The sequence below is a fragment of the Sus scrofa genome, chromosome 16, assembly GCF_000003025.6.
Source record: "Sus scrofa isolate TJ Tabasco breed Duroc chromosome 16, Sscrofa11.1, whole genome shotgun sequence".
NCBI classification, from domain to species: Eukaryota; Metazoa; Chordata; class Mammalia; order Artiodactyla; family Suidae; genus Sus; species Sus scrofa.
In genome coordinates, this window is record NC_010458.4 from 4,778,738 (window position 1) to 4,805,899 (window position 27,162).

The 27,162-nt window shown below is 42.4% G+C and overlaps 1 protein-coding gene across 1 annotated transcript in view; it reads left to right on the forward strand.

Annotated features, from left to right (window-relative positions):
* The window catches only part of FBXL7 (F-box and leucine rich repeat protein 7), a 409,742-nt gene continuing 388,294 nt past the window's right edge, over positions 5,715-27,162 (forward strand). Inside the window, exon 1 of the mRNA XM_003133850.6 lies at positions 5,715-6,263. Coding sequence (XP_003133898.4) covers positions 6,188-6,263 — 76 coding nt within the window. The 5' untranslated portion in view covers positions 5,715-6,187. The remainder of the gene's footprint in view (positions 6,264-27,162) is intronic.

Consider the following 27,162-nt stretch of genomic DNA (forward strand, 5'->3'; position numbering starts at 1 on the left):
GGAAAAAAAATCAACATAAATGTGAGTGAACTATGGTATGGTCCATTTTTTCCCTTTAAACAAGTAGTATTTATTATGATTATTTTTAGTATTCTTTCTATCAGGGAGTTCAGTTTTGAATGTTACTCAAAATGGGTTTCAAGGGAGAGATCATTTTTGTCTATGTATTCCCAGGGACATCTATAGCAGTGATGTGCTCCTTTGCAGCCTGGCAACCAACAGCCCAGTTGAAGGAAAGTGGTCTGCTGATTGGTTCCTGGCATTCTGGCTCCATGGGACTCTGGCAGTCTGTCTGTTCCCAGTGCCAAATACAGGGGATTAACCTGAACCTAGGAGGCTCCACCCCCCAGAGAAAATGGGCTCCTAAGGTGTAGTAAATCAATATCATTTGAATTAAATATTCCAAAAATATACTGCTAGAAAAAAATATATTCCCATTCCTCAGAGTGTGGATATTTTTATTAAAGTAGCTGAAAGGTCACTGAGTCACTGAAATATAGAAAAATGTGAATGTCAACTCAAACTTAGATTTTTCTACTTTTGCTTTTCTTTTTGCATCAGGTTCACACGGGACCAAGTAATTGTGCACTTACTAATTTAGCAATTGGTAAGTTCCTTTCATCAGTGGAGTCTCTCAGCATTTCCTGTCATAGCTCAGCAGTAATGAACCTGTCTAGTATCCATGAGGATGTAGGCTCAATATCTGGCTTCTTTCAATGGGTTAAGGATCCAGCATTGCCTCCGTATGCTGTGGGTGCTGACATAAAAAGACCAAAAAAAAAGAAAAAAAAAGAAAAGAAAGAAATCTTTCAATTCTGATGCCTCCCAGTTCAAGGTTTGGGATATAAACCATTTTAGGATGCTTTGCCTAAATCATTCAGTGCTGAGTGGATGCAGATATTAATCTGGTTAACACTAAGAAATCGATGATCATTAAGGCTTTTGTGTAGGGAATATATGTGTAAGAAGGGGAATATATGTGTAAGAAGAGGAAATGGGAAGTGTTGTCAATCGTAGTAGAACAAGTATATGCAGAGATAGTTCCTGTGGTGAGAAAAGGATTTCTCTGTTCAAATTACACTTTTAATTTTGAGATAATTGTAGTTTTACTTGCATTTCTAAGAAATAACATGAAGGGATCCAATTTACCCCAACTTAGCTTCCTCCGATGATAAAAGTCTGCAAAACTGTGGTATAATTATCACAACCATGATGCTGACATGGTTATAGTCAAGATCCAGAACATTTCCATTCTTCATGTGCCCTTTTATAACCACACCCACTTCCCTTCTGAACCCATCTTAGTCCATTCAGCCACAGATCAGTTCTCCTTTTTAAAATAAATTTACCATTTCAAGATTTGGGAAGTTTTTAGCCATTATTTCTGAAGTGGTTCAGGTCTTCCCTCTCTCTGCTTTCCACTGGATACTCTGAAGACACAAATGTTAGATTTTTTTTTTTTTTTTTTTGGTCTTTTTAGGGCTGCACCTGAGGCATATGGAAGTTAGGGGTTGAATCGGAACTGCAGCTGCTGGCCTACACCACAGCCACAGCAACATAGAATCCAAGCCACAACTGTGATCTACACCATAGATCGGGGCAATGCTGGATCCTTAACCCTCTGAGTGAGGCCAGGGATGAATCTGTGTCTTCATGGATACTAGTCAGGTTCATTATTGCTGAGCCCCAATGGGAACCCCAAATGTTAGATTTTTTATCATATTACCCAGTATCCCTGGGATTCAGTCATTTTTTCAATCTGTTGTCTCCTTGTTATTCAGATTAGGTAATATCTATTGTTCTGTCTTCCAATTCACTGATTCTCTCCTCTGCCTCTTTCTTCCTGCTGTTCAGCCCATCTACTAAGCTTTTCTTTTTCAGTTAATATATTTTTCATTTCTAAAATTCCCATTTGGTTCTTTTTCATATCTTCTGTTCTTTGCTTTCTGTTTTGTTTTTGTTTTTGTTTTTCCAATTATTATAAGCATTTTAAATTGTTTGTTGAAGTATTTTTTCATGGCTTTAAAATCTTTGTCAGACAATTCTAATATTTCTGGCATCTTGGTATGGTTGTCTGCTGATTGTCTTTTCCATTCATTTTGAAATCTTCCTGGTTCGTGGTATAATGAGGGATTTCCCACTGAAACCTGGACATTTTCATGTGATATCGTGAGACTATGAGTGTTATTTAAACCTTCTGTTTTAACTGTGCCACTTTATACCTAGTAGGTGGAAGTGGAATTTCAAGTTCCTCATTCAACTTCTAGTGACAATTACAGGTAAGGGGGTTCCTTCTCACTGCTGGTGGTGTGAGAGTTCTAGCTCCCCACCTGGTCTCCACTGACACTCTAGTAGGGGTGGCCCTCTGACTCTTGGATAATAGTAAAAGGCCTGACTCTCCCCTGATACCACTCTAGGGAGGGGGGAGGCAGTTGCTACTCCTATACTGTCAGGGCAGGTGGATGTGTGATTGGGTCATCTTGACCTTGGGCCACCACTTAACCAGGAAGAAGACCACCACCACCATAACTGACAAGTTCCCACAGGAAGCCTGCTGCAGTTGGAATTTGGGTAAAAATTTCCCAAAGAACAGGAACTGGTATCCCCAGAGCAAAGAGGAAAGGCCACTGGATAAAGAAAACAAAAAAACAAAATGCAAAACACAAAACAAAACAAAAAGCAGTGCCTGGTACAATATTATCCAATTTTGGGTTGATTTAGAATGTATGCTTGTTTTTCAAATATTTTCAGTGATTATGGCTTCTTAAAAAAGACAGGGAGAGGAAATGGAACAACATTCTAATCATTTTATCTCTGTCCAACATTCATTCCTTCTGCAGGTTTTTACTGAGTGACTACATTGTGTTAGGAACTGTACTGGCTTTGAGAAGCCATTGGTGAAAAACCCATCATCTTTTCCTCAAGAATCTTACAAATGTGTATTGAAAGGTGAGGGTTTAGGTTTGGTGTCTGAGTAAAAAGACTGGAAATTTTTTTTTTGCTGAAATCACATATTTGTACAGTACCTTACTTTTGACATTTAAAACATATATACATGTGAATGCACCTTTATTTTAAGCAGAAGTAGTCTTTTCTATCTTTTTGTGTAACTCTTCCCCAAGATTTTACAGTGACTATTAATAGTTTATAATCAGGAGGATGTGCAAAATCAAGTTAGTGTTTTCTCTATTTTGTTTTATATTGGAACTTTTCAAACTAGATTGTCTCTCTTCCCCTTGATGGCAGGCAATAGAGCCTTGAAAATAGTTGGAGACCTTAATTTCAATGGAGATAAATGTCCTACAATTTACTTTTCACTATTAGCTTTGTTCTGAGATTAAAATCTTGGAAGGTGACTCCACCAAAAAGAAGGGACGTGACTCCAAGTTGAATAAAGGCCAGATCAAGAGAGGCAGAGGGGTGGGAGGAGGGGGCCTGATAATCTGAATTCATTTGACATTTACCAAGTGGATGACTCTAGATATTTCAAGCTGAAGTTTGAGCTTCAGTTTCTTCTCTTGTCACTTACCAGATTTGTAGACCTTGAAAGAGGGACAGAGAGGATTAGGGAGACAGCAGTCTCTAAAAAAGCAAGTTGTTGACTTAACACCAAATATTAGGATGAGTGTCCATCACTACATTGCTTTATAGTGGGTTAATCTTCAACCAAGTCTCCAAAATGACCTGAATCAGGGTTAGATCCAGGGCAATTTCTAAATAGTGATGGTAAATCACTAGGATCCAGTGAGCAGAGACCCAGTTTGGATGAAGAAAATGTGACATCTGCTCATTTCTAGTTTGGCTTTATATTTCAGGTGGAGTCTCTGAAAACCCATTTAAGTCTTCCACATTTTAGACACCCTTATTTCCTATATATTAGGCCCGGGACATAAGTTTTTATTTTAAATCAACAGACACGGGAAACATCATTGGCCAGGTAGTGTGCTAGATTACGTATATGAAAGGATGACTTGAAATACTGCTCTTAATCTCTTTAGACTGAGACAGCTGAAATGTTATCAATACAATACAAAACTATTGAACCCTGTCCTTAAAAATAATGAATTATTATTTTTCTTTTAATATATGATCTCTGAGAACAGTAAATCTAGATTTTTAAAAATTTGAAATGTGGAGTTCCCCTCGTGGCACAGGGGAAACGAATCCGACTAGGAACCATAAGGTTGTGGGTCTGATCCTTGGCCTCACTCAGTGGGTTAAGGATCCAGCATTGCCACAGGCTGTGGTGTAGGTGGCAGATGTGGCTCAGATCCGGTGTTGCTGGGGCTGTGGTGTAGGCTGGCGGCTGTAGTTCCGATTGGACTCCTAACCTGGGAATCTCCATGGCTGTGGGTGCGGCCCTAAAAAGAAAAAATTGAAACATGATATTTTGTCTTATCTTTAAGAAAGAAAATGTACTAAATTAAAGGAAATTAACCCAATAGAACCTACAGAATATCAAGTCACTAACAATCTCTGCTCGTGGTCCCAAGCCTTTTAAGAAAAAGGTAATTAAACAAAAATCCTGGGAGTTCGCATAGTGGCTTACTGGTTAACGAAGCCAGCTAGCATCCTTGAGGACGTGGGTTGGATCCCTGGCCTTGCTCAGTGGGCTAAGGATCTGGCATTGCCATGAGCTGTGGTCTAGCTCAAAGACGCGGCTCAGATGCTGTGTTGCTGTAGCTCTGGCGTAGGCAGGCAGCTACAGCTCCGATTCCACCCCTAGCCTGGGAATCTCCATATGCCTGTGGCCCTGAAAGACCAAAAAAAAAAAAAAAAAAAAAAAAAAAAAAAAATCCTGGGTCTCCACTCGATATATATATGTAAAATTCACGTTTAATTTAACTTAAAACATCTAACACCTATAAGGAGAAACTGTGCTGTGTGCTTGTCTCCCTGCAAAGTAATTCAAAGAACTAATCTGCGCTGTGAATGTCTCGGTCTTTATTAAGATGCACATACTATAAAATTCAAGGTATTTATACGGAAAGGAATAAAACATTAAGAAGAATTTCCTTTTTCCATTTAAACGAGGGAACACCAAAAGGCCATTTTAAGACTCTAGAAGTGCCATATAAATCTCCAAAAGAGGTTGTAATGGATTAAACAAAGGGTAACACCAACCACAAGGAAAAAAATCATTGAAACAGGCAGAAAATACACTTCCTGGCTCGGAAGCTCTTAAAAGTTCTGAGCCAGGAAACCTCCTGCACCGGGGCGGGGAATGTCTTTGGCTCGGCGGTGCCTCCCTGCTAAGTTCCCCTAAAGTTTTCCCTCCCTCGCTCCTCCATTCCCAGCCCCAGTCCCCGAACGAACGTGGGAGCCACAGGAGGATGCCAGCACAAGCACCTGAAGTTGTCAGACAGAATCAGCCTCTAATGCGTGTTTATGTTAGACGCCCCCACATCTAAAACAGGCCATATTTGCAGGCAAACCCAAGGGATTTCAAAAGACGATTTTATCATATTAATTAGGGGCCCAGCCTGTAAAAGAACAATAGTCAAATAGAGCCAAGAGCACGTTCCTTCGCTCAACGCCAATTCGCTGGCGGCGAGCAGGGCCCGCGCCGAGGCCGGGGCCGGAGCTCCAGCCCCAAAAAGGCGCGCTGCCCCTTTAAAAGGCCGCGCATCTCCGGGCCGGCCTTCCTCCCGGGGGCTCCAGCTGTGATTGACGCTGGGCGGCGAGAGGAGGCGCCTGGCGCTAACAAAAGTCCGGCCCTTGGGCGAGCGGCGCCGGGCCCTGAGTCTCTGCTCGCTCCGGGCACCCGCAACAAGTGGCCGCCGCGCCCTCCCGGGGAAGCCGCGGGTGCGCAGGGGCGCCAGGAGGAGGCAGCGGAGCTCAGGAGCCCCGGCCACCCGCGCGGCTTAGAGCCCACCGCAGGGGGATCGGGGCGGGCGGATGGGGACCCGGCGGCGGCGACGCGGCGAGCCTCTGGGCGGCCCCGGGGCGCGGGCTCTCAGCGACGCTGCGCCCGCCGGCCCCGAACGCGGATTCTAAGGGCGGCGGCTGCCCCCGGCCCCACCCGGCGCCGTCGGGGGTGCCAGCAGGGAACAGAGCGCCCCCTCCCACCGGCGTGCAGGGGTCGCCCCCGGCCGGAGTTCGGTGCCGGAGCGTGGGGTATGCGCAGCTAACGATCCCGTCGGGCGGGCTTTCCTCTGGCGGAGCGCGCAGGCGGTGCGCCCCAGCTATGGAGTGTCCGGGAGACGGCGGGCATGACGGCAGCAGGATGGGCGCGAACAATGGCAAACAGTACGGCAGTGAGGGTGAGTGGGCCGCCCGTCTTCACACTCCCGTTTCGCACCCCCCCTTCCCCTCGCCCTTCAGTCCGAGAAGGAAGGTTCTCGCACGCTGCCGGGGCGCACCCCCACTTGGCACCGGTCTGGGCCATCACCTTCCCCTTTGGCACTGAGTGCTTCGGCGCCCGGAGAATGCTTTCCTCCCGCGGGGGTCGCTTTAAGCAACTTCCCAGGTTGTCTTTGGGACGGCCCGAGTTGTCTATCTGCAGTGTTTCTGAACACACGTGCCTCAACTTTCCTTCTCTGGGCATCTGGGGTTTAGGACGGTGGTTTGGCGGATGGCGGAAGACGTTTTGGAAAAACAGCATAGTGAAAACTTTCTCAGGCCTTTGTGCACCGGTCCCCTGGACTCTCCTGTAGCAGGAAAAACTTCTGGAAGAAGTTAAGTTTCCATTTTCTGCTCACTGCCCCCGAGCTGACAGCTTCGTGAAACTGACCACCTAGGGGCCATGCAAGGCGAGGAGTGACGGGGGGCTTTGTCTGGGCGCTCTCCCTGCTTGAGACGGGCAAAGGACCATCTGTTACGTGGGGCTGGAAATTGCACAGAAATATTGCCTGTCAAGTGGGAACTTGGAAGTTGGGGAAACTTGAAACTCCACCTCCTCCTAAAAGGATGATGGATGTGTGGGTTGGCTTCTCCCTCGCCCCTCCTCCCCCTCTTTGCATAAAACCGTAGTGTTGTAACCCAGTTGATTAACAGCATGCCCCTGATAGGCATACAGCAAAAGCGTTTCCCACAGTTGAGAAATTGGGAAGGTTTGTCTTTAGTGAACTTGGCTGGAGGGTAGTGGAAGAGACAGGGTCGGTTTTGCAGCCCGCCCCCAGAGGACTGGCGGTCAGAAACAGGGTCCAGCGCCTGCAGACTGGTAGGAATGCAGAATGGCTACTCAGCATGTGGTGTTAGGGAAACTCCTATCATCCTGTTCAAAACTTTGAGCTTCGGCCCCCGAATGTGGCTGCCTCTCCCCTGTTTTTGTCTGTGTTCCTTCTCAGCAGCTTTATGAAATTACAGCAGAAACCGACCCTAAAAAACCGTATCCACAAGAACCTTTTGTTTAAATCATTCTTTTCCAGAGCATCATGTTTTGAGTTCCACCTATATAGGAAATATATGTATTTCCTTCTTCCGGGCAGTTTTATGAGAGAGTTTTTTTGTGACAATTTCCCTTTAAAAAAAGAAAGAGTAGAAGGTGAAGATAGCAAACATGAATTTATGCCAAAAAAAAAAAAAAAAGATTATTGGAGAATCTTGGCCAACCCCTCCAAAAAAAAGCAGTTAATGTTTAAGAAATTTGTGGAAAACTGAAAGATTAAGCCTCCTTACTCTGAGTTTTTAAAAAGCTGTCAGGGAGTGAAGTGTGTGCTTGTCATTTCTGGGTGTGTGTACATTATGCTACTTGAACACTGGTTGAGGGGGTGGGGGATGGACACGCAAGAGGAACACGAAGTTGCTGCTCCGGGTTCTTGAACAAAACCCCTCACACTCTTCCTAATCCTCCGCAACTTGTTCTAATATCCCAGCGTTCTCGTATTGTGCAGTGTGCGGTGTATGACGACTTCCTGTCTGAACAGCAGAGTTTTCAACCCTTGGGAGAGAAAAGGAGAGACAGAGGACTAATGTTCTCCAGCTGTTATCCGTGAATGCTACCTCTGCATTTTCACTTGGGCTGAAGCGAAATTTTACTGGGATCCGATTTAGATACACTGTGGACTTTTTACAGGAAAAGCCTTTGGGGCTCAGCTGATTCAAGGCGACCAATTGGAGGCTTTGGGAGGTAACTGAGTTTTGGCTGGGGTAGGAGGCATTATGTTCAAGGATTCATCAGCTCTCTTCAAGTGCCTGGAGTTTCTCTGTGATAGGTGAAAAAGAGAGAAATAGGCCAATAAGAGCTTTTCAAAAGTCTTCCCCCGCCCCCAGTTACCCTGAACCTCGCCTAATATATGGCATTATAATATATGTGATATACAGTTGTAATAGAATATGTGTAATTGGGTATGGTCAACTTTATTACTTTGTGTTGTTGGAGTGCTGGATGGTAAAACCTATGCAATAAGCCCTTTGGAATTTGGTGTGTTAGTGCCATCTTATCTTTAGACATTTTAATGTCAGATTTCAAAGATGGTGAAAGCAACTCCCAGACATAGTATTTCTGTTATCAAAGGAGAATGAGAATTAAGATAGTTATATAGACTTTGTGCAATTTAGGTGTGGTATATTTCAAACAAAAGGGAGAAATTAGTAATGAATGCATATCCACAGAATAGCTCAGTGAGAGATCCCGTAACTATGAAACACAGGTGTTTGTGTGTACTTTAAAAATCTGCAACTTAAGTATATTTTACTTGCTAAATATATGACATGGCATGACACCACCATGTAAACGGCCCTTAAATTTTACAAGTATTGTTGTGAATTATTCGAACTTTTAGAACTGCAGCATTTCATCTGTAACCTCACTTTCTCCTACTCCTGGGAAATATCTCTTTTATTAAAAAAAAAAAAAATTCCCAAGACTTAACCTTAGCAGGTGCAGTGGGGCAGAAGCTTTTACTTCAGTGTCATCCCAGATCCAGTGGCTTCAGTGTCACCTGAGAGCTTGTCAGAAATGTAGCTGCGTTTTAAAACTTGAGGCAGTTCTTGTGTGGAAAGTTGAGCTTTGATTAGGGAGTTTGGAGATTTGATTCCACCTTTGATTGGTGACTTGCTCAGTTGTCACCTAATCTTGGGGTCTTTCTTCTCTAGAGTGAGGAGAGAAATTTTTTTTTTTTTTCCTGGCATTATCTGTTATGAGTGCACCCTTGAGCCTGTAGCCCTCCATTTTATTTCGCTCTTATAATGCCTTAATGGACCACTTATTGGAGCCTTGGGAAGAAGGGAAATAAGTTGGGAAATAAATAATAAATAGGGAAATTAAAAGTGGTTCTTGCCCTGAAATCAGCAAATGCCCATTTCCCTTTGTCATCACCTTTATTTTCATCTCTCTCTTCCTTTCTCATTGCCACTTCTTCTCTTAACTCTATCAGTCCTGAAATCTCTGCTCTTCTCCTGAGATTAAAGGTATGTGTATATCAATATTGAGTGTTTCCAGTGTTTTGTTTTCCTCGATACTCAGTGAACATTCAGGTTAATGATTTAATTTGCAGCCTATAGGCAGACTTGGATTTTGCTCCTGGAAAAAGTTACCATACCATTCCTGATCTTTAGCTTTCTAGAAATATAAGCAGATGTCTAAATGATTAGTGTGTTCTGGTAAATTCTTTTCATGGAGGGCTGATTTTTCTCTTTATCTTCTTTCATAACGTGTAAGTAACAGCCCTTGTGTGGAAACCTGGAGAAGTCGGGGTGATTCAAAGCCGTTAGAACCATTAGCTTTGACTCCAGTTAAACCAAATAAACAAATCTCTCTGTTCAAGTAGCAGGAGAGGAGCTGCTTTTCCTGCCTTTTAAGGTTTCCAGCCTCACCCTCACTCTCTCAGTGGTTTCATTGTTATGTTTATTCTAGTCCGGCAGGGCTGAGTCGGTCGTACTTAAGCTGTTAACAGCTCCTTGAACTGGAGCTGATGAGACCCTGTGATGGGGTTTGACCTTGGTAGCTCTGCTGCTCTACCAAGTGCTCTGTCTGGGTCCCTTTTCTACATCTCCGATCTGTGCTCTTCAGATGTGAGGTGGGGGGAGTTGCCTGGGAGCAGAAGTCATCACCAATCCATCACCACGTTGGGAAATCGATCTTGAAATAATAATGGCAGGCAACATCTATTGAACACTTTCTTCATCCAAGCATGATCCTAAGCCCTTCGTTACATGGACTTATGTAATTTTCACGCTTTCCTATGTCTCCATTTTACCAATGGGGATGGTGATCATTGCCCAAGGCTCCTACAGCTCGTGTGGGTGGAATTGGGACTCAGGGCCAAGTCTGTCTAAGCCCACAGTTACTTACTCATTGATTCAACCAATACATGTTGACTTCTTATTTCCTACCATGTGCCAGGATCTCTTCTAGATTCTTGGGATACATTAGTAAAGAGATCAAGATCCTGTCCTCTCTATCTTATCTTCATGTTCAAGTGTGTTGGGTGGGAGGGGTGATGAAACAGTTCACACGCATGTGCATTCACACACACATAATAATTTAGTAAACCATGCAGTGCATTCTAAGGGGCTAACATCTCTTCATGAAAAAAAATTGTCAGATTAAGACTGATGGGAGTTGGGAGGGAGGGAGTGTTGCCATTTTAATTAGAGGAGTTACGGTAGGCCTTAAGGAGAAGAGGGCATTTAGACTGAGACTTAAAGGAAGTAAGGGACTAACCCCTAAGGGTCCCTGTGGCAGGTTGACTGTAATTGTCACCCATTGTGTTATACGTAACTCTTTATCCTGGAGGCCATGCGTTCTATGCAAGTGTAACATCATCTTCTCTAAGCAGGTGCAGAGAGGGTGCTCATTTCTATAAATCCTCAGCTGCACAGAGTCAGTCTGGCCGTTGGGCATGTTTTTTTTTGGCCTGGAGTCTTTAAATATGTTTTATCCAATAATATTCTATCATATGTTTTGGTGACTGCTTTTGTGGGAAGGGGGGCAGGGAGCCTAGGACACACGCTTCATGCTGTGACCAGTAAACGTTGCCTGACTTACTGGAGATGTGAGTACTCACCCAATGATCCTTCCAGAAGTGTTTGTAATTCTTAGATAGATGGAGGTCTTTGTCTTTTGCCTCTAATATGTAATTTCATTCTGATGAAAATCAGAAGACAAATGACACTGATTCCACTCTTTGTCTCAAATCAAAGCATTAGTATTAGTGAAGCTAACAGAATAGACCATTTTGGTCTGGCATGAAGTGTTTTCGGAGATTTGGGGAATTTTTTTTTTTCATGTTTAAAACAAGAGAAAGAAAAGAGAGGTAACTTTGTTCTCCTCCTTGGGAATCAACTCAAATCAACTCACTCTGCCCTTTGAAACAGGATGAATCCCAGATTGATTTTGAGTAAGTAACTGATAAAACTTTTACCCTTAGTCCTTATCCAGTGGTTTCTCTGGAAGCTCCTTGGCTTAGCTCTTTGACTGGTAGAACCTGCTAGATATTATGCATCTTAAGATGAAATTGGGGATGCATTAAAATATGTGACAGTATCTTGAACAAAACCTAGAGCGATTTTAAATCTGAATAAGGAAGAAGGGAATAAATGAAGTTTAGAAACTTAATACTTAAAAAAAAAATGTATGAAGAGCTGTCAGGATGAAGGTTAAATTTCAGAGTGCTGAGAAAACACAAAGGTATGTAAGTTCCTAGCAGGTAGATAGATTTGACTTATTCTGAGGAAGAGCTAACTAAACGAGGAAGTGAAACAGTCCCACATGGGATGGCTTGACCAACAGTAAGGAAGCTGTGCTCATGATTTCTGCATCAGGTAAGGGGTCTACTGTTGGACTTTACACCAAGTTCCCCAGCAAACACTTTGCTGTGTGCAGTTATGTTTGCTGAAGGGTTATTATTCAATTCAAGCTTATATCGCTACCGTCTAATACATTTCTATCCTTGTAGTTGTTGAAAAGTAGCCCCCCCATACACTTTCTCTGGGTACTTCTCTCTCTCTGTGTTACATGGATGTGTTCTGTCGGCTTTATTTTTTTATTTTTTATTTTTACTTTTTTAGGCCCGCACTCACAGCATATAGAGGTTCCCAGGCTAGGGGTGGAATCAGAGCTACAGCTGCCAGCCTACCCCACAGCCACAGCAACACCAGATCCGAGCCTCGTCTGCCACCTACACCACAGTTCATGGCAATGCTGGATCCTTAACCCACTGAACGAGGCCATGGATTGAACCCACAAGCTCATGGTTACTAGTCGGATTTGTTTCCGCTGTGCTACAATGGGAACTCCCATGTCTGTCTTGAGACATTATTTGGAAATTCACCTAATTTTGTTTCCCTGTCTTCTGTGGGACATAACCTCCTGTATGAAAATTAGGTTTGATAAATGACGTGTCCTATTTCCAGTGCAGTAATGGATGCAGACTCTATCTATAGTGTTACTATTCCTTTTATTATTACCCTAAAGCATGTAATGTACTAAAATTGAAGCAAGACCCCGAATTGTGCTTATATTGAATATCTTGAATAAATGTTTAAATAAATGGTTGGTTTTTTTTTTTTTTTTTTTTTTGTTTTTTTTGTTTTTTGTTTTTGGCCATGCTTGTGGCATGTAGAAGTTCCCAGGCCAGGGATCTAACCTGACCCGAGCTGCTGCAGTGACAGTGCCAGATCTTTAACCCGCTGTGCTACAAGGGCACTCCTAAATGTTTTAACCTTTAAGACTTAATTGGCATCCTTGGCTAGTGACACTTGATCAGAACCTACAAACTGACCAGAGCCCCACAAAGATGGTGCATCTTTCTCAGACTCTTAGACGTGGAGAACAGACTTGTGGTTGCCAAGGGGGAGGGGACTTAGGGAGAGATGGAGTAGGAGTTTGGGATTAGCAGATGGAAACTGTTACATACGATGGATAAACAACAAGGTCCTACTGTTTAGCACAGGGAACTACATTAGAAATCCTTACTTTTTTTTTTTTTTTTTTTTTTTGTGTGTCTTTTCTAGGGCCGCACCATGGCATGTGGAGGTTCCCAGGCTAGGGGTCTGATCGGAGCTACAGCTGCCGGCCTACGCCACAGCCACAGCAACGCAGGATCCGAGCTGCATCTGCGACCTATACCACAGCTCACGGTAACACCGGATCCTTAACCCATTGAGCGAGGCCAGGGATCGAACCCACACCTCATCGTTCCTAGTCGGATTTGTTAACCACTGAGCCATGATGGGAACTCCCAAATCCTGTAATAAACCACAATGGGGAAGAAAAGATGTCATCTTTTTCTTCCTATAGCTGCCGGCCTACACCACAGCCACAGCAACGCAGGATCTGAGCTGCATCTGCAATCTACACCACAGCTCATGGCAACACCAGATCCTTAACCACTGAGTGAGGCCAGGGATCGAACTGGCAACCTCATGGTTCCCAGTCGGATTCATTTCTGCTGCACCACAACGGGAACTCATATACCGTCTTTTTAAGGAGCTCTGATACCCTTTTGTTCAGCATGATGTCTGCTGTGCATCAGCCAGAGTGGCAGTTCTGCCACAGGGTGATAAAGTCCATATCAGGTGAACTCTCCCAAAATGTAGATTCTTGAGGAGTTTGGTTACAAAAGCATAGACCTCTTCCTTCTACTCACTGTGTTAAATCTCTAGATAGAATAAGACTAGCTCTGGGCAAGTTCAGTGTTTACCTAAGAAGCTAGGCAGGGAGGCCAGTGGTGTCCAGAACAAGCTGACTCACAGAGGGACCCTACTTCTGTGTGTTAAATGTGAATGTAAGTGATAAGTAGGAAGCAGGCATAAGGCTAGATATATAACCATAATATCATTATTCTTCAAATAACCATACTATCCACAACTCTTCAAATAAACATAATATCCACAACTCCCCAGATTTCTAAAGGATGCACGTGTTTTCTAGCACAGCAGCAGTAACAACAAAATAGGTAAATTGAAGCCGGAGTAGCTTACACTCTTGGGAGAAACTGAATATTTTGTTAGGAGACTTTTCCCTAATTGTTCCTGAAAATCTTCTTGTTCCATTTCTCTTATGATGTTCCATTTCTCTTAATCCATGGAAAGTGATTTCTCTTAATCCACGGAAAGTGACTCCTATGGGATCTGGAAGTGAGGACTTCAGGGGGCTTTGAAGAAGGGGTAGAAGCACCCGACGAGCCTGGTCCTCAGCACCCCTGGGAGCAGAGGCTTTTCAAATGTGCTCGTTCATACCTCAAAGACACACAACTTTCAGACTTCTGGCATGAACCATCATGAAGCATTTCTGAATTTTCCTGAGTAATGACATCGAAACACATGGTCACTGTTCTCCCTGTTCCCTGGGTGAAGACTGTGTAGAGCTGTAAATCTTTATTCGGTTGTGCATTAGATGTGCTCATTCTATCAATTCCTATTTAACTTCCAAACCAATAACAAAATGAAAAACAGTTGCTAACACTGCACGAACTCATAATTGTAACTTTAGAAGCCTTGAGCAATGTGTAGAAATGTTATTAAAACATTTTTTTTTTTTGTTTGCTACCCTTTCTGTGGTAAATTCCTGTGCTGCATTTTCCAAGCAGATGTAACAGTGGAAAGAGAGTCAAAATTTCTGCAGGAAAAATTGCAGGAATTTTTCTTCTGCTTGTGGATTGACCTTCTGGCTGCGAGTCACCCACTTTTTGGCAAGGTGGAGAAGTCAGGAAAAGGCTACTTGTCTGTGCAGTTGAACCTTTGACCCGATGGAGTACGCGAGTCAAATCATAGGAGCACCTGGGTTAAGTCCAAGTCTAAGGTCAGGTCTTATGCCATCCAGCTGTTGGAGGTGACTCAGACTCCAGGGGGAGGAAGAGCAGGTATGCCACTGAGGGTGGAGGGGAAGAAACAGAAGGAGGAGGAGAGGGAAGAAGAGACAGAGAATGTTAAGGCATCAGCTGCCCTTTATTGCAAAGAACGGAATCACTGTTGTATGCAGTGCTTGCTCGCGCGCGCTCTCTCTCTTGTTCTTTCTTTTAATGGCTTGACTCTCAGAACAAAAACGATTACTAACAGATATTTGGTAGGCTTGGCCATTGCCAAGTTTATTGGATTTTCAGTCATTTCAGTAATAGTAACAATTACTGAACAGTAGTAGGTGCCACTCCGCCCTCCGAGCACGATATACATACTCGTTTCTGTAGCTCACACAGACAGGGAGGCAAACTGGGACCATCACATTTTACAGTTGGCTAACACAGAAGCTTCAAGGTGGGCTGCCTTGTTGCCCAGGGTACTTGCCTTGTTGCCCAGTCCCGCCCCGAAATCCCTGCGCCTGTGCCCCTGACCCCCTCCTGCCCCTCATGTCAGTGGCAGCCAGAATCTTTGCCAGTCTTTGTTTTGTTTGTTTCAAAGGACTGCAGTGATTGTGAAGTAGCTCTTAAAACATGAAAGTGACAGTTTTATGGATGAGGTGAGCAAAAGTGAGTGACATCTTTGACAGGAAACTTTGGACTCACTTTACCTGGCTCTCCGAAGGACCAATTAACTGCTCATTAGGCAACAATCTGCTGACAAATTGGCAGGCTAACGGGTGTCTCTGAGAATGGCAGCAGCAGCAGCAGCAGCAGCAGCAGCAGCAGCAGCAGCAGCAGCTGCGTGTCAAATCATTAGCATATTCTTTAGCATTTCCAGAACCCCAAGTAAAGCTGAGAGGCTGTCCCTCCCTCTCCCCAGAGCACTGGGAACTTTCAGAATCTTGGTGCTAGGGTAGCCTGTTACCTAGGGTGGCCACCTGCTCACAAACACAAGCTAACGGAGCACTGAAAGAGGTGTGCAGTCTTCCTTCCTCCCTAAATAGTTTACATTTTATATTCTCCTGGTTTCAAAAGTACAGATTTGAAAGAGCCATTCATATGGAGAATTATTCCAATATGTATTTGAGAATTTGCCTTTCTCTTTTGCCAGCCCTTCGGAGACCTCTCCAGGAGCATGCTGATGACATTGCTTTTTGCAAACTCTAAAGCATTTCAGAAATTAATCTTGATTCTCCTCATGTGTTCTGTGGGAGGGGTGTCCCTAATGACCCCCAGTTTATAGATGAGGAAACTGAGGCCTTGGTAGGTTAAATGACTTGCCTTGGGAGTTCCTGTTGTGGCACAACAGAAACGAATCTGAGTAGTATCCGTGAAGATGCAGGTTTGATCCCTGGCCTTGTTCATTGGGTTAAGGATCTGGGGTTGACGTGAGGTGTGGCGTAGGTCACAGACACGTCTTGGATTCTGCATTGCTGTGGGTGTGGTGTAGCTGGCAGCTGTAGCTCTGAGTTGACCCCCTAGCCTGGGAACTTCCATATGCTGAGAGTGTTGCCCTTAAAAAAAAAAAAAAAAAAAAAAAAAGACTTGCCTTGATTTTTACAGTCAAGAATAGATGATTTCATTCTGACTCTAAAATTAGTACACTTTCCATTATAATATCATGATCCTTAAATGCTATAAGAAAAACAAGAATATAATCATGCTAGGTTATTATCACTGGGCATCCTTGACAACATTTTAAATTGCTTGCACCCCAGGGTGAAAGTGGGGCTCTGCAAGCCCCATCTCTTAATTGCTTTGGGGCTTTAGTAGAAGCAGAGAAACCTGCTTCCTATTGGTCATCTCAGATGAAGAAACCGCCACAGCTCAGGGAGCAGCCTCGCCCTGTAAGATTATTACAATGAGAATGCAGAGTGAATTACTAGATAAATGTTCAGGGCAGGATGACTTTACTCCTTAGGGTGCACTTGCTAGCTGATAAAACTCAGCTGGGTCTGTAAGGGGTCTTTCCCTCTGGAAACGTCTGCTCCTGATGCTTAGAGACAGTTGTGCTGCTTCTGGGGAGATCAGAGAATCAACTCTAAATTGGGGGACGCATAGCATCACGCAGTCCTGCTTCTCTGCTGTCTCCTGGCCTCCTGTGCTGTTGACGAACCATGATGTTCAGGTCCTGGAGTACCCTTCAGGATGAGTTGATGCCAGAGGTCACTGAGATCACTGACGTTGTGACAGAAATCCACCCCACCATCTAGTCTTTAATCGCTTTGCTTTCCACTTCTTATCCTCTGGTTTAATCTCTTGCTCTCTCTCTCTCTCTCTCTCTTTTTTTTCCCATTGCTTATTCCTTTGTATCTATTTATTGTTCATTCTAAGATAGGTTCACCCTGATGTGACTATAACCCTGCTCACATATGAGGTCCTTGAAATATTTTATGTTAAGCAAATCCATGAGGATGAACCTGTAGCCATGATCTTTATTGGATCTAAAAAAGCCTATGAAAACCCTATCATATTTTCAGTGAACTTTTCATAGATTCCAACATTTTACTCTAAAAAATTTCTCTGGACATGTTTTCTTCTGAGGATATTCTAACTTGGACTTTTATTTTGACCAACGTGGTCCATCTTCTAGATGAAAATAGCTTAGCTTGTATGCTTAAGGAAAAAATGAAATATATATATATATATATATATTTTAGCATTGCTGAAAACAATTGCAGAAGACTTTTCAACTTCACTGATTTATAGCACTGGTGATCTAACTGTTTTATGTTAGTACTGAGTAGAATGATACTGCCTGTTTTTTACTCCAAATTATATGTTTTGGTAATAATTTGTTTCAACTGATTTAGAAACAGGGTTTATATGATAATTTAAGTAGATCAATCTAGAAAACATTTAAAAATTGATTTTTAAATTGTTAAATGATTCCTTTGGCTCTGTTCTCTTTTCTGGATTAAAGGGTTATAAGATTATGAATCCTTTTAAGTGTATATATTGATCTACTTTATGCTGGGGGCTTTGCATCTTTATTTTTCTCCTTTTTATTATACAAAATATGAAAATTATTAGATGTGTCTGGTATGATTAGAATGGTTTCTGGTAGGTCTTCCCCTTCTTGCTGCCCTCCTTACTAAAAGTAGAAGTGATATAATCAGTTTCGGAAAAAAAAATTATTGAACTACAGTGTGTGTGTATGTGTACAGATACCCAAGACTGTATTTAAATAACACTTTTCTGTAAATGAAGTAAAATCCGTTATTCTGTACATCTACGCTTTTGTAAATGGCGAGAAATACATAACCTGTAAGAAATTTGAGAAACGCAAATAAAATTAAAGTGTCTTTTATTTTTTCAATAATACAGTATCTGTTAGAGAAACAGCGTTAGACAAATAGTCATTGTAAGAATCAAAATAAAGAGCCAGGAGTTACTGCTGTGGTACAGAGGGTTAGGAATCTGACTTCAGTGGCTCAGGTCATTGACGGTGTGTGGGTTCGATCTCTTGCCCAGCGAAGTGGGTTAAAGCTGCGTTGCCGCAACTGCGACTTGGATTTGATCCCTGGCCCAGGGACTTCCATATGTCGTGGGTGTGGCCATAAAAAAAATAAACAAAGAAGCAAATAGTCCAACACATGGGCTTTCTGAGATGGAACTTGGGATAGAAGTGTTTGTACTTTATGAACAAAGGACTTGAAATGGCTCTGTGACATGATGGCCACTCAGAACTGTATGTTTTACTTTGTTTGTTTACTTGAGTGTGTGTTCAGCTCAGATGAATGGTTATAATCTCTCATTATAAAGTGGGACTTTACTCTCATTAAAAGTGGGACTTTTACTCTGCAAGACCCCGAGCCTGGTTGACCTCTGTTTTGAAGTGCTAGAGTGTAAATTTAGATTCATAGGCAACATTCATAGGGTCATTTTTTTTTTTTTTTTGTCTTTTGGTTTTTGAGTTTAAAGATCAACAGCTGCTCTGTTGGTTGGAAAGATTTATGTAACCCCATTTGGACAATGTATATTGTGAAGACTACTAGGAAAATAAATTTCAAGACCTGACATTTTTGTCCTGAACAGCTTGCTCTTCACATTTTATTTTGCATCCGCTTTGCTGACTTAATTATAGTTTAATAATTTTCTCTATTTTCCATCTCTCCCAAAGACCTCTCCTGTTGATCACCCTGTGAGCTTGTTTCGAGAGACAGTATTTCCTCAGGGAGTCTTTCTGCGTTCCTGAAGCCATAACAACATGAACTGAGCAATAAAAAGCCAATTCCCTCCCCTTGGTTGTGCTTCAAATAGTCATTTCTTTGATACGGGCTAATAAAAACAGGAAAAGGATCATTTTTAAATGCTTTGGTTGGGGTTACTTTACTTCCAATAAGGAAAATTGCCTCGCAAGAGGGAGCATGAGTAATAAAGATACAACTAACTGAATAATTGTTTTCAGTCTAATGTCACAATCTCCAAGCTGCTGCCTGCAAATCTAATTTAATCTTGAAATTGCAGTGTGTCCACTGTGGTGTGTAGATTTGAATTTGCTGCTGCTGATCATGTCTTTCTCAGTTACCGAAGATGAATTTCAAATGCTACTGGAAAGTTTTGAGATGTGTGGGTGTGTTTTTGGTTTTTTTTTTTTGTTGTTGTTGTTGTTGTTTTTTTCTTTCAGAATATTTGTAAGCCTTGAGATAGGTAATGGAAGGGATTTGAGGGTAGACCAGGAACAAAATGTGTGATAGAATCTTGGATATTTTCATGGTGAAAGTGACCACAGATCGCCTGACCCTGAGAGGGATTGAGGCACAAAGAAATGCAGCCGTTTGGTCAAGGTCATTCAGAGTCCAGCTGTTTCTTTTTAGTCCGTTTCTTTCTTACTCACCATGCTTCACACCCATTTTTTTCCCCTTAGTTTGGGAAGATTTGAGGTGAATGTAGTGGCTGTTTTCCTTCTTTGTGCTTTAGCCTGTCCAGAACTGGTTCTCTCATATCCTCACCTGCATTAATGGAGTTTCAGCTGTTAATGGCTCTCAGCCCAGTTCTTCTCCAGAAATTACTCTCACCCAAAGCAAGGGAGCAGCCCCCATCCAGTGACTTTTTTAGGCAGGGGTACCATTTGGGGAATCTCTGAAGGGCCATTTTGGATCCTGAACTTCCCGTGGAATTGGCTCAGTCCTGTGTTACAACTTCATCGGAGACCAGTCCCTGTCTCTGTCCAATCTGTCTTCTGCTTTGCCTTTTCTAAGTGATCCATGGGGTACTTCCCGATAAACCACCTGCACTTCAAATCGTATCAGAGATTGTTTACTAGGGACCCCAATATAAAAACAACAGAAAGGCAGGATGCTATCCTGGCTGTGGTTAAGGGCAGGATACCACTGCTGGGAAAGTATCTTCTTTCTGGGATCCTGGCTGTTTTTAAAAGGGAGGCTTCAGCTGATGATTAAGAGATATGAACTTTTTTTTTTTGCTTGGGGACCTAGTCTAATCCTTTCACTGTATAGATTAGGAAATCAAGCCCCATGAGCTAATGTGACTTGATCAATGGTATGTAGATAGTTGGCCAAAGAGCAAAAACAGGCTTATAGTTCCAGGTGCTCTTTTTGAAGAGCCGTATTGGAGTTTGTTCAGAGTTGCTTTGGTGCTATAACTCAGAACTGACTGCAGATGGATCTAGAGACCATTTATCTGTCTGATCCATTTGTTCAACTCTGGCACTGAAGTCAGACATCTCAATAATTTCTCCGTGGTTCTATTTTGCGGATTGTCTTTGAAGAGTGATCTTTGAAGCTCACCATGGTTGGTAGTTGAATAGTGAAGAAGAAATGGTGAAGTAGAAACAGATGGTCATAGTTATTGTTGCCTGAAATCAGCATTTTCTGTTACTGGCTATTAAGAGAATTGGGAAATTGGCAAGGCTTATTACATGATAGGCCAGTGGCAAGTGCAGACTCATTAGATAGATGAAACATGCAGAAGTGGGTTGAAAGAATCATGAGCAAAATGAAAAATGACTACAAATTAATATTTAGTCTCCTGATTATCCTAAATAGTTTATTAGTCATTTTATTATGCTCAAATAATGTTCCGTTGAGATTTTCAAATGATTATAAGCTCAGAGTCACTATGATCCTGAGAAATTTGGAAGTAATTGAAAAAAAATTATTAGTTTGTTATTATCACTACTATAAGGATCCAGATTTTATATTGTTTCCCGGGCATAATTAACCAGCTACTCTTTTAGAAAATATTCTTTGACTCCCATTGTCTGTAAATTAAGTAGAAATTCATTTTATTTAGTACTCAAGGCCCTATGTGTGTTTAGATTCTGCCTCTAGCTTTCTCTTAGGCAGCTCTTCTGTTTGTGCTTTATACTCTGGCCAAACTAGGAACCTCAGTGGTCCCCAAATACATCCTTTATTTTCCTATATTTGAGACTTTTTGTCATGCTGTTTTTTGTTTTATCTTGGGCTCTTCTTTCCATTTGATTACCCTTCAAGTGCAGCTCAGTTCAATTCAGTGTTAACTATTTAAAATCAAATTTTCTTTGATTTCCCTCTGATTATATGCTTAACCCCTTTGAGGAAATATGTCAGGTGCTCTCAACTGGATTTGCTTTCTTCTCTCTGCTCCACTGTGGCATTTTATTTGTATGGATACATTTTTTATGTCCTCCTTTGCATTTAGCTCCTTATGTCTCTCTAATCCAATAACTCTACCAGAATCTGTGCTAGGTATTGAGGGGTTAAAAATATATGCCATTGTTCTTGATTTAGGGGCTTACAGTCTAGTGGGTGGAATAGAATAGAGTACTAAGAGAGCCATGGGTGGCAAAACTAAAGCATGCCATGGGGAATAGACCTGGCCATGGTAAGCTCTGGCTGGGAATGTTCTTAAGGACTTCTTATCTGAGATGACTTTGAGCTGGGTCTGGAAAAAGGAGTAAGGGCTTGCCAGGCTTGGCTGTTAAAGAGGGAATAAAAGAAGGTCAGACAAGGAGGTAGGAACCAGTGGTCCGCTATGAGGGGAGGAGGGCATGTTTTGAGTTGAGCCTCACACCTGGAGAGGAAGGCACGGGGGCATGATTATGAAAGCGGCGTGAAGCCTGGTGGATGGCAGAAAGGGGTACCAGTAGTGGATGCTTAGCAAAGGCAGCCAGCCTTCGACAGATTTAGAGAGATTGCTGGAGGGTGTGTGGAGTACTCTTCTCTACTCCTGTGAAGGCAGCACCATTACTGTGACTCCTGGCTTGGAGTGTTTACTTGGTAAATTTGGGAGGGATGAAGTTGACACCTGAGCTCCATTCTGTTTTCCCCACAGGAAGGAGTTGCACCCTGGGGGAGGCTCTCTGCCCCCAGGTAGACGGCTTTGGTCTCATGTTTGCCAGCACTTGGATTCAGTATTAGCCACTTGGCTGTAGCCCTAAAGCTACAACCTCTGAATGAGAGTTCTCAGAATAAAGGAGCCATTTTCCTCTCTACCGACCACTCCTCTTTCAATTTTTTCCTCAGTCTGTTTTGCATCTGACTGGGAGAGAGGGGTGCTGCTGCCTGAGCCCCATTAAGACCCCACCACCAGCGTGTGCAGGAGGGAGGAAGAATGGCTAAGTGAGGGCAGGTAAACACTTGAATTAGGGCGGGGTAAACACTTGAATGACTGAAGAAGAGGCTGTGGGTTTCAGCAATGGAAAGAAGATAAAAGGATGTGGTGACTCATTGGCTGAAGGGGATGAGTGAGATAGAAGATAGTAGAAAGACCCTGCCTTATGGATTGGGTGGTTGGGGGTCCCATGAGCCCATAGACCTTGATATTCTGAGGGACTTGAGTTTCCTTGAGTTGGTTCTCGAAGCCAGGACCATTCATCTGGTCTTTGAGTTCTCCTTTTGTCATCACCACCCAGGATCTGAAGAATTTTTCAGAGACTCATACACTCGGGCATTTGCTCATCTCAGTTGTTCAATTCCTTTATTCATTCATTTAGCCAGTAGACATCTCTTAATCTCCTTCTATCTGTCAGCACCTGGCTTGGCCTGTCTGGGAGATATAGGGGTGAATAAAACATTCAGTCACCCTCGGGGAACTCGGGGTCTGGAGAGGAAGCCAGGAGAGCATGCAGTAGGGGTTACTGGTTAAGCAGCTTTGGGGCCAAAGTTAGAAGCTGGATCCTTCTACTTGCAGGATAGGTGACCTCGTTAGAGCCTGATTTTTGAGGGAGCTAAGTTGGTGTCTTCCTCAAACGGTATTTCACACTATTTCTCGATACCGCTGATTTGGCCCAGTAAACGGGTGGACTGGCTTTGACTAAATTCTGTTGGAGGGTTAGAAAATTGCAAAAAGAAAGAGTTGCTTTTGGAATTCATTTTTAAAACAGGAAATTCCTGTCTATAGCTTGAAGAAGTTGTCACAGGAGCAGCATACGTTATGCTCTATTTATCCCTCTTTTGGAGGATCCCTTTAGATCAGCACTTGATGGAGGGGACTTAGAATGTGGTTTAGTTTTTGGTGAGGTTTTCATTTTTGAGTTCTAATTGCGTGAAGGATTTGAAAAAGGGTTGAACTCTTTTTTTTTTTTTTTTTTTTTTGTCTTTTGTCTTTTTGTTGTTGTTGTTGTTGCTGTTTCTTGGGCCGCTCCTGCGGCATATGGAGGTTCCCAGGCTGGGGGTCGAATCGGAGCTGTAGCCACCGGCCTACACCAGAGCCACAGCAACGTGGGATCCAAGCCGCGTCTGCAACCTACACCACAGCTCACGGCAACGCCGGATCGTTAACCCACTGAGCAAGGGCAGGGACCGAACCCGCAACCTCATGGTTCCTAGTCGGATTCGTTAACCACTGCGCCACGACGGGAACTCCTGAACTCTTTTTTTATAAGAAAATTATTGCAAAGCTGGACATTCTTATGAAGTAGAGGAGTCTTGGAGTCTTTGGGTGATTTGAAGACAGACCTGGTTTTAATAGGGAGTAACATTCTGATTTGTAGTTTTCTCTGCCATTTCATATATTAGTGGACATGTTAATGGTTCTGAAATGGGTGGGGAAAAACTCATTGTTTCAAGAGTCCTCAATTCAATGTAAGATAGCCATTTGTACACATAAATTTGTGTGTGTGTGTGTGTGTGTGTGTGTGTGTGTATGTGCACTTTATTGTTGTTATTTTAAAAGTCACAAGATCAAATTTATATGCTTGGTACCAGATTCTGGCACGTTTATTTGCTGTACTTTAGTTTGTCTACCAATGTCCTATCCTACAGAAATTGAAAAAGACAGCAGGATTAGACTGAAGGTGGTACCTAGGTAGTAATATTTGCTTTATTTAAAATTAATGTTATTTAACCAAGAATAAAAAAAATGCCTCAGTTTTGTTCTAAAAGCTTTTTTTCTTTTTTTCCTTTCTGTAAATGAAGAGCAAAGCCGGATGCATCTGTAAGGAATATAAGAAATACAATGAAAATTAAAGTATCATTTGTTTCTTTAATAAAATGGTATCTGCCTTATAAAGGGGTGTGAGGTACACTGTTTTCTGGTCAGAGCACCCTGAGTTTTCTAAAGCTGATGGGACTCTGGGGATGGCATAGTCCCAGGCACTCTTTTGAAGATCAGCAAGAAGCTCAGATACTAAATGTTGGAAAAGACTCACTCAAGATCCTGTATCAGGTGTATCAGTGACGGTGGTGGCGAAGAGCGTGACTTGGATGCCAGATTAATGGCTTTCACATGGCTCTTCAGTGACTAGCCCTGTGATCTTGTGCACGTTACTTCACCTCTCTGTGCCTCAGTTTCTGCATCTACCAGATGCAGTCGATAGCTATTCTTCCCTCTAAGAGTTGTCAGGAAGTGGATTGAATTAGCAGATTTATTGTTATAGTTCCTGGCACATAACAAATGCTCATTTCTGATTTGCTGTAATCTGCATGTCATCTCACCTGAGGTACCTTGAGGATGCTGCTCTCTGGAATGCAGAATGTCTGACTTGAAGTTTTCCCAGAGTTATAATAAAATTTGCCACAGTGACTTTAGGGTAACATTTGCCACAGTGACTTTTAGATGAAGAGGCAGAATGGGCAGTGGGGGGACAGTAGTGCTTAGAGTCAATTAAATTGGATGAAAGATTATTATCATTATTATTATTTAACTACCTTAGGCATGGTTGCAATTAGAAGCTGCGTGTCCTAGTCTGGCGCCCTGGTCCGTTCGTCTACATTGTATTATTCTACATTGTACGTCTGGGTAATATTTATAAACTACAATTTTAGACACTTTCACTCTGGGAAATAACATTTTCAGCTGTTTATTCTGAGCCCACAGAGTCTACTCCTCTTTGTCATTTGATTTAAAATTATTGCAGCACTGAAGTTTTGTAGTTCCACGTACGGAGGGATAACTGGGAGTGATGTTCTTATCTTATTGGACAAAAGAGGATAATGCAGCACCCTGGTTCCTATGTAAGAGTGAGCTTCCTCTCTCTCTGCATGTGTTTGCAGGCTCAGAGGTGGTTGGATTGTATGTATTTTCCTCTGTTATTGCTTTGTGTTTGGATATGTTAGCTCTTTAAACAATGATACATTTCTTTGTACCAATCTCAGATTTGGATTCAGCTTTTAATAGTATTTAGAAAATACTACTTTCATTGCTATTCAAGTTCACCCAACAATGGAGGCTAGAGTGTTCCTTTCAGATTAATAATCAACTCACTCTGAGGCCAAAACTATGTACATTTTCTATGTGTCTATACAAACCCCTCACAAGAGTGCCTAAAGGAAGGCTTTTGTGAATACCTTTAAGACTTGGGGCCAGTCTCTTCTGTGTGTTTTGTCCTTTCATTGCTACTTGATTATTTGTCCTGCTCTAGGACAACTTACCTTCTCTCCCCCTCCCTGCCCCTTCCCCTGTCTCATCCATGGATCCCCCTTCTCTCTTCCCCTCCTCCCCCCTGCCTTCCCCATCTTGTCTCAGCACCCTCCCTTCATTTCTGTCTCTATCCAAAGTTTATATTTGACTGTTGTCTCTGGGCAATCTGCCCAGTTTGGTTTATTTGTTTCTCATAATTGTATTCAGAACCTCAGCTACATGTTTCAGATGGATGCTTCACATGGCATCTGTCTCCTTTATTACACAAGTATTTTCTTGGAGTTTCCGAGTGTTTTGCAGTATAAACGAAAACGTGACCCCTCCAGAGTGGAGTTGTACAAAATGAGTATCCGAATCAATCAGAAGATGTTCCAGATAGCTTTTAAATTACGTTTTACTATCCCAGGTTTCAGAGTAATGGAATAAAGATAGTAGCTTATTGGTGAGCCTGATTGTTGCTAACTGCTTTGCATTCATCTCTCTAACGAAAATAATCTGCTGAATTTAGTTTTATGGAAGATAAATGTATTGATGATAGTGTAAAAGAATCCCAAGTGTTCTTCAGGTTGAAATATAAGCTGGTGTCAGCTTGAAAAGGACAACTCTAAATGCTTCACACTTTAGTCTTAGCCCAATGTCTAATTCTACTTTGAGAAAACTGTGGTTTGAGACCTTCTGTTGCTCTGTAACATTTTAGCAAAAGCTCAGCTTTAAAATATGGGTCTTTCTATGATGATAATGGGTCTTCCTAATTGTTGTACATTCACAATTTCATATGTTCCAGATACTCTGTTGTCCAATAAAGTAATAACTGGCAACTACAGGTAAATAAAATTATAAACGCAGTTTTCCAGGCTCACTAGCCACATTTCAAGGGCATAGTCTCCCCATGTGGCAACCGTATTGGGCAGTGCAGGTAGGGAATAGTTCCATCACTGGGCAAGTCCTATTGGACAGTGCTGTTACAGAGGATTTAAGTTAAGGTAAGTGGGACTAACAGGTTGATTTCACTGAGTTTATTAGTTTGGGTAAAACCAAGCTGCTTTAACAAGAGATTACAAAAATACAGTAAATGAAAGAATTTTAAAAAGTTATATAGTATCCAAGAGGTGAGGAATCCGGATGGCATGGGAAAAGTTACACCAGGCTGTGGTTCCTTCCATCTCTTTGACCCATCAGTCTCATGATGTTATCTGCACCTCTGAGTTCCAGTTTACAGGAAGAACACAAAGAACTCTGGGGAGGATGCATTCTTAGGTTGAAAATGAACCAGACATTGTAGCATCACTTCTGCCCTATTATAGACGTGTCCTGTTAATCCACATGGAGCCACACACTGACACCTCACTGCAAGTGAGGCTTGGCAATGTGGCCTTTAGCTTGGTGGCATGTGACCAGCTTAAAATATTATTGTGGAGATGGAGGAAAGAGAGTGGACATGGGGGCAGAGTCAGCAGTTTTTACCGTAGGAGCTAATGCTCAGTGTAAAGATAGGATATTCAAGGTCATTGTTCATTTACCATCGTAAATTTGGGTGTTAGGGGAGATGATAAGTGGATTTAATTTAGATGATGCCTGACTCTCAGAGTTTACTGTGTCACCATTTAAGCAAATACGGACATAAAACTCC